The sequence below is a fragment of the Erinaceus europaeus genome, chromosome 13 (assembly GCF_950295315.1).
Source record: "Erinaceus europaeus chromosome 13, mEriEur2.1, whole genome shotgun sequence".
Classification (NCBI taxonomy): Eukaryota; Metazoa; Chordata; class Mammalia; order Eulipotyphla; family Erinaceidae; genus Erinaceus; species Erinaceus europaeus.
In genome coordinates, this window is record NC_080174.1 from 53,000,865 (window position 1) to 53,013,406 (window position 12,542).

At 42.2% G+C, this 12,542-nt stretch overlaps 1 protein-coding gene across 1 annotated transcript in view; it reads left to right on the forward strand.

The window, feature by feature from the left end:
- Nucleotides 1-12,542, forward strand: part of AGO4 (argonaute RISC component 4) — a 57,967-nt gene that overhangs the window by 38,853 nt on the left and 6,572 nt on the right. The window contains exons 16-17 of the mRNA XM_060205874.1: nucleotides 11,815-11,916; nucleotides 12,171-12,370. Coding sequence (XP_060061857.1) covers nucleotides 11,815-11,916; nucleotides 12,171-12,370 — 302 coding nt within the window. The remainder of the gene's footprint in view (nucleotides 1-11,814; nucleotides 11,917-12,170; nucleotides 12,371-12,542) is intronic.

The following is a 12,542-nucleotide window of genomic DNA, read 5'->3' on the forward strand; positions in this document are numbered from 1 at the left end:
AATAATAATTTATCTTCCAAATAATTTTGCGTCAGTGCAGGAGATACTGAGGATACAGACTTAGAACAGAATTTATGATGTCCTGCTTACTAGCTCAGTAAAATGTTATAAAAACAATACATAGGGGAGTCAGGCGTAGATCAGTGGGTTAAGCACAGGTGGCGCAAAGTGCAAAGGCCGGCGTAAGGATTTCGGTTCCAGCCCCTGGCTCCCCACCTTCAGGGGAGTCGCTTCACAGGCAATGAAGCAGGTCTGCAGGTGCCTTTCTCACCCCCTCTGTCTTCCCCTCCTCTCTCCATTTCTCGCTGTCCTATCCAACAACAATGACAGCAATAACAACAACAACGATAAACAACAAGGGCAACAAAAGGGAAAATAAATAAATGTAAAAAAAATACATAGGGAGTAGAGCAGTAGCGCAGCGGGTTATGCACATAAAGCCTGCAGGTGTCTATCTTTCTCTCCCCCCCCCGTCTCCCCTCCTCTCTCCATTCCTCTCTGTCATATCTAAAAACGAAGACATAATTACTGAACAACAATAATAATAACTACAACGACAGTAAAAAAACAAGGGCAACAAAAGGGAAAATAAATAAATATTTAAAAACCAATATATAGGTACTGGGACTCTGCAGCTGCACACCTTACATGCATACAGGCCTGGATTTGAGCCCATCAGTCACCACTTAAAAGCACCATGCAAAGGGAAAGCTTCATAATCAGTAGAACAGAGTTGTAGTGTCCTTCTCTCTCTCTCTCTCTCTCTCTCTCTCTCTCCCTCTCTGCCTTTTATCCTCTATGTAAAGAAAAATTAAAAAAAAAAAAAACAGTTCACTAAGAACAATGCAATCATGAGAACCCTTGTGGTAAAAATTTTTTAAAAGTTTCACAGAGTTGCTATAGTTTAAGTTAGTAAATTAGTGTTAATTTTGGGTATAGTTTCTTGTCCTTGGTAAAAGACACTTTGTGTAATCTATCTGTTTATAATCTGATATGTATTTATGTAGTACATATATCTGATATGTATATATGTATGTATTTAACATTAACTAGAGAGGTCGCAGGTATATAATATTGGATGACTTGACTTTTTTTTTTATTTTATTTTCCCCCTTTTGTTGCCCTTGTTGTTTTATTGTTGTAGTTATTATTGTTGTTGTTAGTGATGTCTTTGTTGTTGAATAGGACAGAGATAAATGAAGAGGGGAGGGGAAGAGAGAGAGGGGGATAGAAAGACAGACACCTGCACACCTGCTTCACCGCCTGTGAAGTGACTTCCCTGCACGTGGGGAGCCCGGGGCTCGAACGGGATCCTTACACTGGCTTTGTGCCACATGCACTTAACCCTCTGCACTGCTGCCCAACCCCTGGATGACTTGACTTCTATGGTATTTCTAATGACATTACTTCATCTTTACCAAGTCCTGCCTGATCCATCCCCAGAGAGACTCAATTCTTTCTGTTGCCTAAACTTGTAGGTCACTCCCATTATTTTTGGTACAACCTCACTTTTGGCCTCTAATTCAAAATTAAGCAGTTATTTTTGTTTTCTGAATCATTAGAAAACTCTGGGGTTAAGGAGATAGTGTTATGGTTATACAAAAAGACAGAGCTGAGCAGTGCTCTGGTAAAAAGAAAAAAAGAAAAAGAAGGAAAATTCTGGTGTTTTCCTTAGGCTCCAGGTCCACCAATCAACTTAGATTCAAAATACTGTCTTTGAAATAAGCCCTACTAGTACAAATTCTCTCAACTCTTAACTGCATTGTCTTCTCTCTACCTCTTCCATACCTTTGCTCTTTACCATCCAATGCTACTGCTAAGCTTTCAAGACTGACAGTCCTAGTCCTTCTTTTTAAGATTTAGTCAATGAGAGAGAACCATAACATCACTCTGCCACGTGTGGTGATGGAGATCAGACTCAGGACTTCATGAACTTAAGTTTCATACTCAACCCACTCACCATTCTATCTCCTGGCTGACTCTTTTCTTCCTTTCATAGTCAACATTTTAGGAAATAAAAAAGTACTTGCTCACATTATACTTCAATTTTCTGTAGCCTGACTTTGATTTCTATGACTATAATACTCAAATTCTGTATAGTAATTTACTCATTTCAAATCCAGCAATAATACCTTGTGAGGTTCTTATACCCATCTCTTTGCAACACTTAAGATAGTTGCCTTCTATGGTCATGGTAATGTGACTTTCCCCAAGTTCACTATCCACCTTTTTACCTAGGCTTCTCTTGACTCCTCTTCCTTCCTTTTTCTTTTAAATACCAGTGATTCCTGGCATTCCATATATCTTCCCCCTTTTCTTCTCAATTTCTACTGCCTTTAATTTCACTCACTCTTCTTTTTTAACTTTCTTTATTAGGTGATTAATGTTTTACAGTTGACAGTAAAATACAACAGTTTGTACCATGTGTAACATTTCCCAGTTTTCTACATAACAATTCAACCCCCACTAAGTCCTCCTGTTCTGCTATCATGTTCCAGGACCTGAACCCTTCCCCCCAGCCCCAGAGTCTTACTTTGTTGCAATACACCAGGTCCAGTCCAGGTTCTGCTTAGCTCTGATTTTGTTTTTCAGTTTTTGTCTGAGTGAGATCATCCTATATTCATCCTTCTCTTTCTGACTTATCTCACTTAACATGATTTCTTCAAGCTCCATCCAAGATGGGGTAAAGAAGGTGAATTCACCATTTTTAATAGCTGAGTAGTATTCCATCGTGTATATATACCACAACTTTCTCAACCATTCATCTGTTGTTGGACACCTGGGTTGCTTCCAGGTTTTGGCTATTACAAATTGTGCTGCTAGAACATAGGTATACACAAATTTTTTTGGGTAGGTGTGTTGGGTTCCTTAGGATATATCCCCAGGAGAGGAATTGCAGTGTCATGGGGTAGGTCCACTTCTAGCCTTGTGAGGGCTCTCCAGACTACTTTCCACAGGGATTGGACCAATTTACATTCTCACCATCAGTGCAAGAGGGTTCCTTTGTCCCCACAACCTCTCCAGCATTTGTTGCTGCTACCTTTTCTGATGTATGGCATTCTTCCAGAAGTGATGTGGTATCTCATTGTTGTCTTTTTTCCCCCTTTTGTTGCCCTTGTTTTTTTTTGTTGTTGTAGTCATTAATGTTGTTGTTGTTGATATTATCGTTGTTGCATAGGACAGAGAGAAATGGAGAGAGGAGGGGAAGACAGAGGGGGGAGAGAAAGACACCTGCAGACCTGCTTCACCGCTTGTAAAGCGACTCCCCAGATGAGGAGCTGGGGAGGGGGGGCTCGAACCCGGCTCCTTAAGCCAGTCCTTGCGCTTCTTACCTTGCGCTTAACCTGCTATGCTACTGCCAGACTTCCTCATTGTTGTTTTTATTTACATTTCTTTGACAATCAATGAGTTGGAGCATTTTTTCACATTTGTTGACCTTTTGAATCTCTTCTATGGAGAATATTCTGTTTATATCCTCTCCCATTTTTTGATGGGGTCTTTTTCTTTTTTTGTTTGTTTTTGTTTTTTTGTTGCTGAGTTTTGTGAGATCTTTATATATTTTGGTTATTAGCCTCTTGTCTGATGTATGGCATGTAAAGATCTTCTCCCATTCTGTACTCACCCACTTTCCTATACTCACTCACTTGCTTTTAGATTTCTAAATCTGTATTTCCAGCCCCAAGATTTTTTGTGCAGCTCTTAAACTTCATTTCTGATTATTTACCAGTATATTTTTTTCTTTTTTTGAAGGAATTATTTAATTTATATTTTTAATTCTTAAAAGTTTATTTATAAAATAAAAAATATTGACAAGACCATAGGATAAAAGGGGTACAATACCCACCACCAGAGTTCCATATCCCATCTCCGCCCTTGAAACCTTTCCTATTCTTTTTCTTTTTTTTTTTTTTTTTACCAGAGCACTGCTCAGCTCTGGCTTATGGGGGTGTGGGGGATTGAACCTGGGACTTGAGAGCCTCAGGCATGAAAGTCTCTTTGCATAACCATTATGCTATACCCCCACCCAAAGCTTTCCTATTCTTTACCCTTCTGGGAGCATGGACCCAGGATCATGCAGAAGCTGGAAGGTCTGGCTTCTGTAATTGCTTCTCCGCTGAACATGGGCATTGGCAGGTCGATCCATACTCCCAGCATGTCCCTATCTTTCCCTAGTGGGACAGGGCTCTGGGTAGGTGGGATTCCAGGACATATTGGTGAGGTTGCCTGCCCAGTGAAGGCTGGCGCCATAGTAGCATCTGCAACTTGGTGGCTGAAAAAGAATTAAGATATAAAGCAGAACAAATTGTTTAATAATCAGGAACCTAAAGGCAGAAGTATAGCAGATGAGATTTGGGGTCTCTGTTTTGGAAAAAGCTAATAGGTCTATTTTAGGTGTATTATTTATTTATTTAACTTTATTTTGTACCAGTGCACTGCTCAGCTCTGACTGATGGTGGTACGAGGGATTGAACCTGGGGCCTTGGAGCCTCAGGCATGAGAATGCCTTTGCATAACCATTATGCTATGTACCTCCACCCCCAGTATATTTTCTTGGATGTTCTGTAGGAATTATATCACTCAGGATAGGTGGACTGTCACATTAATTTAAAAAATTGTATAAAGTCCTGGTGACTTACAGAGATTTGGGTTATTGTTTATTTGTTTTTGTTATTGTTTTTTCCCTCACATTAAACATTTATTGTGGCTCTTCAGCAGCTATGACCCTACTATCCTCCCTTTGAAGCCTAGGTTAACAGAGATGCTTGTATTTGAACATTTTCTTTTTTTTATATTATATTTTTTATTTCTTTATTGGGGAATTAATGTTTTACATTCAACAGTAAATACAATAGTTTGTACATGCAATATTTGAACATTTTCGATCATTATTGCAGAGGGATAAAAAGCTACACACTCTTTAAGCCTCTGCTCAGAATTAGCACGGCTCAGGTCACATTTTACCAGCCAAAGCAAGTTACATAGCTATTCCTGAGTTAATTGGGCAGGGATATATAATCCTGTATTTAAAAGTGACATAGAAATATTTGGCACCACTGATACAATCATCCACAGCAAAACATGTCTAAGCCTTCTTTCTGCTTATTGTTTCATCCTCATCCAAACACTTTTCCTCCCTCCTCCCCTCCCCACCCAAGTTTTCTTTTTTTACTTGGCAGCACTGTGTATTAAGTTGTCTAACTTAGAAACTTCAGAATTATCTTTAAATGTTTCTCCTTTCCTGATCCCCCCACTCCCTAATAAACAATTGGCCACAATTCTCTAGAGTTCTCCCCTGAAGTCCCCTGCTTTAGTTCTTCCTCTGGTGTGTTTCCTCTGCCCTAGTGGAACTTTTCTGTATTTATGGGGAGTCCTAGAAATCGCCCTCTTTCCTTTTCCCCCTCACCTGCAAGGCTACCTCTTTGTTTTTACTTTTAGTTAATTAATGAAATGAAAAAGAGACTGATTGGAGGCCTGGGAGGTGGCACAGTGGATAAAGCATTGGAATCTCCATCGTGAAGTCCTGAGTTTTATCCCTGCATCACATGTGCCAGGTGATGCTATGGTTCTTTCTCTCTTCTCCTGTTTGTCTCTCATTAATAAACAAGTAAATAGAGTGGCCTGGGAGATGATGCAGTGGCTAAAGCATTGGACCCTCAAGCAGGAGGTCCCCAATTCGAACTCCAACATCACATATGACAGGGTGATAATGTGGTTCTCTCCCCCTCTCTTTCTCATTGTTTTAGAAAGAAAGGAAGGAAGGAAGGAAAGAAGGAAGGAAGGAAGGAAGAAAGAAAGAAAGAAAGAAAGAAAGAAAGAAAGAAAGAAAGAAAGAAAGAAAGAAAGAAAGATAGAAAGAAAGGAGGGAGTCGGGCTGTAGCGCAGCGGGTTAAGCGCAGGTGGCGCAAAGCACAAGGACCGGCATAAGAATCCTGGTTCGAACCCCGGCTCCCCACCTGCAGGGGAGTCGCTTCACAGGTGGTGAAGCAGGTCTGCAGGTGTCTGTCTTTCTCTCCTCCTCTCTGTCTTCACCTCCTCTCTCCATTTCTCTCTGTCCTATCCAACAACGATGACAACAATAATAACTACAACAATAAAACAACAAGGGCAACAAAAGGGAATAAATAAATAAAATTTTTTTAAAAAATTTAAAAAAAAAGAAAGAAAAAGAAAAGAAAGGAAAGGAAAGGAAGGAAGGAAGGAAGGAAGGAAGGAAGAAAGGGAAAGAGAGGGAGGGAGGTGGAAGAAAGGGGAAGCCGGGAGGTAGCACAGTGGGTTAAGCGCACGTGGCAAAGCTCACGGACCGGCATAAGGATCCTGGTTCGAGCCCCCGGCTCCCCACCTGCAGGGGGTCGCTTCTCAAGCAGTGAAGTAGGGCTGCAGGTGTCTATCTTTCTCTCCCCCTCTCTGTCTTCCCCTCCTCTCTCCATTTCTCTCTGTCCTATCCAACAACAATGACAGCAACAGTAATAATAACAACAACCATGATAAACAACGAGGGCAACAAAAGGGAAAAATAGCCTCCAGGAGTAGTGGATTAGTAGTGCAGACACCAAGCCCCAGTGATAACCCTGGAGACAAAAAAGAAGAAGGAAAGAAGGAAGGAAGGAAGGAAGGAAGGGAGGGAGGGAGAGAGGGAAAATAGGGGTCAGGTGGTGGCGCACCGGGTTAAGTGCACATAGTACAAAGTGGAAGGACATGCTCAAGCCTGATTCGAGCGCCCCCCCCACCTGCAGGGGGTTCACTTTACAGAGATGAAGCAGGTCTGCGCGTGTCTGTCTCTCTCCCTCTCTAACCCCCCCCTCCACAATTTATGTCTGTGCTATGCAATAAGATGAGAAAATGCCTCCAGGAGCAGTGGATTCGTAGTGCTGGCACCAACCTCCAGCGATAACCCTGATAACCCAGATAACCCTGGAGGCAAAAAAAAGGAAACAGGGAGAGAGAGTATCACTCAGCTTTGGATATGTGGTACTGGGGATCAAACCTGAGACGACATACATGCAAGTTCTGTTCTCTACTGCAGAGTACATTACTGACCTTACAGTTAACTTTTTAAAAAATATTTATTTGGGAGTTGGGCTGTAGCACAGCGGGCTAAGTGCACGTGGTGCAAAGTGCAAGGACCGGTGTAAGGATCCTGGTTTGAGCCCTGGCTCCCCACCTGCAGGGGAGTCGCTTCACAGGCAGTGAAGCAGGTCTGCAGGTGTCCATCTTTATCTCCCCCTCTCTGTCTTCCCCCCCTCTCCATTTCTCTCTGTCCTATCCAACAACAACGACATCAATAATAAATATTAAAAAATGAAAATAAAAAATATTTATTTATTCCCTTTTGTATTCCCCTTGTTTTATTGTTGTAGTTATTATTGTTGTCGTTGTTGTTGGATAAGACAGAGAGAAATGGAGAGAAGAGGGGAAGACAGAGGAGGAGAGAAAGTTAGACACCTGCAGACCTACTTCACAACCTATGAAGCGACTCCCCTGCAAGTGGGGAGCCAGGGGCTCGAACCAGGATCCTTACAGCAGTCTTTGCGCTTTGCGCCACCTGCGCTTAACCCCCTGTGCTACCACCCAACTCCCAGTTAACTATTTATTTATTTTTAATATTTATTTATCCCCTTTTGTTGCCCTCGTTCTTTTATTGTTGTAGTTATTATTGTTGTTATTGATGTTGTTGTTGGATAGGACAGAGAGAAATGGAGAGGAGGGGAAGACAGAGAGAGAGAGAGAAAGACAGACACCTGCAGACCTGCTTCACCACCTGTGAAGTGACTCCCTTGCAGGTGGAGAGACGGACTCGAACCAGAATCCTTCTGCCAGTCCTTGCGCTTTGGGCCACGTGCGCTTAACCCACTGAGCTACCACCTGAGTCCCCCCAGTTGACTTTTTAAAAATATAGATCTTATGTTGCTAGTCTATCTCTCAGAAATCTTAATGTATAGTCCACTGCCTGCCAAATAATTTCTCACAGTGTTCATTGTTTTCCTCAGGTATCCCAAACAAAACATTTTAGTTTTATCTTTCACCATGTCCTCATATGTCTGATTTCCCAAAATATATCCTACATTTTTTTCTTTCTTTCTGTTTTATTATTTAACAGGACAGAGAAAAATTGAAAGGGGAGTGAGAGATAGGGAGAAAGCGGGACAGCTGCAGTGAAAGCTCCCCCTTGCAGGTGGAACACTGGTCCTTGCACATGGTGACATGTGTACTCACCCAGGTGTGCCACTGTCTAGCCCCTACATTCTACATTTTTTTATCCATAGAATGACCACATTCAGCCACTGCCTTTTCTTATTTTTATTAGTGTTTAATATAGCTACAGTAAACTTCACTCTTTTTAGTGTGATGTTCTACAGATTTCAACAAGTGCACACACTTTTCCATCACAGCACTGTTCTACCATCTGTGGAGCTTTCCTGGTGGCGTTCGTGGTACTCCCGTGTGGTGCTGTATGTGGGCATGTACCATACGGAGTGAGCTGTCTCCCAAGCCCTAAGAGATTTTTTTTAATTAATGTTTAATTAATCTAAATTAATGATGGATATTTCCCCTTTCTGCTATTATTTCTCAACTTCGCTTCATGAATGAGATCAAGAACTTGCACTGGGTTTGGTGTATTTTGCATCAAAGCAAAGAAAGGGCTCTGGGGGCCAGGGAGGGTGTGCATTCAGATTCTGGTGCATGATGGTGGAGGAGGACCCAGGCTGGGGGTAGGAGTGTTTTGTAGAAAATTGAGAAATTTTATAAATGTATCAACAACTGTATTTACTGTAAACCATTAATCCCCTCAATAAAAAATAATAAGTAAAAACAAATTAACTCACAAATTTTTGTGGTCAGATACATTTGGGAAATGTTATGTACTGGGGCTGGGTGGTGGTGCACTTGGTTGAGCACACATGTTGCAATGGGTAAGGACCCAGTCGGAGCCCCTAGTCCCCACCTGTAGGGAGAAAGCTATTCGAATGGTGAAGCATTGCGGCAGGTGTCTCTCTGTCTTTCTCCCTCTCTGTCTCCCCCTACCCTCTCAATTTCTGGATGTCTCTATCTAATAAATAAAGATAATTTTTAAAAGTTATATAAATAAAAAAGAAAGAAATAGGGGGTGGGCGGTAGCGCACCGGTTTAAGTGAAACACAAGTATCCTTATAAGGATCCAGGTTCAGGACCCTGGCTCCCCACTTGCAGGTGGGTCGCTTTGCAAGTGGTGAAGCAAGTTGCACTTGTCTATCTTTCTCCCCCTCTCTGTCTTTCCCTCCTCTCTCAATTTCTCCGTATCCTATACAGCAACAATAATGGAAAAAAGATGGCCTCTAGGAGCAATGGATTTGTAGTGCAGGCACCCAGCCCCAGCAATAATCCTGGAGGCAAAATAAATTTTAAAAAAATAAGAAAGAAATAGAATACTTAAAAAGGAAATGTTATATACTTTATCTCCCTATTTAAGATTATACATTACGGGAGTCGGGCAGTGGCACAGCGGGATAAGTGCACGTGACGCAAAACACAAGGACCGGCATAAGGATCCTGGTTCGAGCCCCGGCTCCCCACCTGTAGGGGAGTCGCTTCACAGGCAGTGAAGCAGGTCTGCAGGTGTCTATCTTTCTCTCCCCCTCTCTGTTTTCCCCTCCTCTCTCCATTTCTATATGTCATATTCAACAACGACGACATCAATAACAACAATAACTACAACAATAAAACAAGGGCAACAAAAAGAGAATAAATAAATAAAATTTTTAAAAAAACTTTAAAAAAGGTTATACATTACTGGGAGCCAGGAGGTTAAGCACACGTTGTCATGCACAAAGACGCAGGATTGAGTCCCTACTCCCCACTTTCAGGAGGGAAGCTTCATGAGTAGAGAAACAAATACTGCAAATACTTTGTCTCCCTCCCTTTCAATTTCTCACTCCCTTCTCAATTTTTCTCTGCCCTAGCAAATAAAAGAAAGGGGGCGGGGCCCTGGCAGTGATGCACTGGTTAAGTTAAGTGCACTTGGTACAAAGTTCAAGGAATTGCACAAAGATCTGGGTTCAAGCCTCACCCCCTTTCCCACCTGCAGGGGTAACTTCACAAGTAGTGAAGCAGGTCTGCAAGTGTATTATCTTTCTCTCTCCTTTTCTGTCTCCCCCTCATCTCTCAATTTCTCTCTCTCAGTTATCTTTATTTATTTATTGGATCGAGACAGCCAGAAATTGAAAGGGAAAGGGCAATAGAGAGGAAGAGAGACAGAAAGACACCTGTTCTTCTTCTAGCGTTTGCCCTTCTTCCGTAGCCAGTCAACAGCGTCAGGTTGAGCCTGATGTAAAGTTTCGAGACCTCCTTTGAATCTGGAGAGGTGGCAGTCGTTGACTATGTGGGTCATAGTCTGTCTGGAGCCGCAGGGGCAGTTCGGGTCGTCTCTGGCTGCCCAGCGATGGAACATAGTGGCGCACCGGCCATGGCCTGTTCGATAGCGATTGAGGAGGGCCCAATCATAACGTGCTAGGTCAAAGCCGGGTTGACGCTTGCAGGGGTCTGTGATGAGGTGTTTGTTCTTTACCTCAGCTGACTGCCAACCTGTAATACTGCTTCACTCCCAGAGTTTTCCCCCCTGCTGGCGGGGACTGGGCTAGAAACCGGGCCCTCGCACATTGTAACACGTGTGCTCAACCAGGTGCACCACCACCCGGTCCCCTCTCTCAATTTCTCTCTGTCCTATCCAATAAGATTTAAAAAAAAATGGCCACCAGTAGTAGTGAACTGTAGTGCCAACACCGAGCCCCAGCGAAAACCCTAGAGAAAAAGAAAAAAGGCCAGTGGCTACAAAGAGAGGTGGTTTCATCATGCAGGCACCTAGCCTCAGTAGTAACCCTGGTGGCAAAAGAAAAATATATATATACTTACTGAATAAAGGCCCTGGCTGGGGAGGTAGTATAATTGTTATGCAAAAAGACTTTCATGCCTGAAGTTCTGAGGCCCCAGGTTCAAGCCCCAGTACTACCATAAGCTAGAGCTAAGCAGTGCTCTGATCTTTCTCAGTAACTTTTCCTCTGTATCTGTCTTAAATAAATAAATATTTTAACTCTGAATTAATCCATTGTTTCTCAAATCTGACTATAAAGTATCTAAACATATCCTACAGAAATAATAAACCTAAATCACACTTTGGAAAACTGCTAGAATTAGAACTAAGGGAGTCGGGCAGTTGCACAGCGGATTAAGCGCAGGTGGTGCAAAGCACAAGAACTGGCATAAGGATCCCGGTTCGAGCCCACGGCTCCCCACCTGCAGGGGAGTTGCTTCACAGGTGGTGAAGCAGATCTGCAGGTGTCTATCTTTCTCTCCCCATCTCTGTCTTCCCCGTCTCTCTCCATTTCTCTCTGTCCTATCCAACAACAATGACATCAATAATAACAACAACAATAAAACAACAAGGACAACAAAATGGAATAAATAAATAAATAAATATTTTTAAAAAATTTTTAATAATTAGAACTCAGTTACATGGCTAGACACCCAAGTTCTTATATGAATTTGCCAGTATGAAACTTTCTTATATTTATAGATGTTCTTGCATGCGTTGATACATGATCTTCAGCTGAAGGTAACAACAGTTAACAAGGAGCTAAATAAACTATAAGATTGGGAGTCGGGCTGTAGCGCAGCGGGTTAAGCGCAGGTAGCGCAAAGCACAAGGACCGGCATAAGTATCCCGGTTCGAACCCCTAATTCACTGTCAATTAACATATAAATTTAAAAGCAAAAAAACCTGAGCTCAGTTTGACACTTTAATGATTAATTATACCGTTTTGTGTGTGTTTGCTCTGATAGGTGGGGAAAAGTGGCAATGTACCAGCAGGTACTACAGTGGATAGCACCATCACACATCCTTCTGAGTTTGACTTTTACCTCTGTAGTCATGCAGGAATTCAGGTAACTTGGAAACTGGTCCAGATATTTTACTTGATAGGGAGATGTTTGCAAATTGAGTGCCTAGCTTGAGTAGACTTGTTATTAAATGCTATATAACTTTGCTCGTGTTCCTACCCTGGCATTATTATCTTTTGGTCTAAGTATCTGCCTGTAGGTGTACTAGACAGGAATAACAGGGGTCTAAGGAGTAGGTGCTACTTCTTCTCTCAGGTTGTCATCCCTTACCCTAACTACGTTAATAACACTCTCACCAGGGAACCAGCCGTCCTTCACATTACCAGGTCCTGTGGGATGACAACTGCTTCACCGCAGATGAGCTCCAGCTGCTAACTTACCAGTTATGCCACACCTATGTGCGGTGCACACGCTCAGTCTCTATTCCAGCTCCTGCATATTATGCCCGACTTGTAGCATTCAGGGCAAGGTATCACCTGGTGGATAAAGATCATGACAGGCAAGTTTCTCAGGCACAGTGAAATCTCTTTCTATCTCTCTTTGCAAGATGTTTTAAAAAATGAACTTCCACAGAAAACTCTTTTGGAAAGTTAAACTTCCTTTTAGGGCTTAAATTACAAGGAGTGAATAAAATTGTATGTGCCTTTGAAAGCGTATAATGTGGCTTTTGA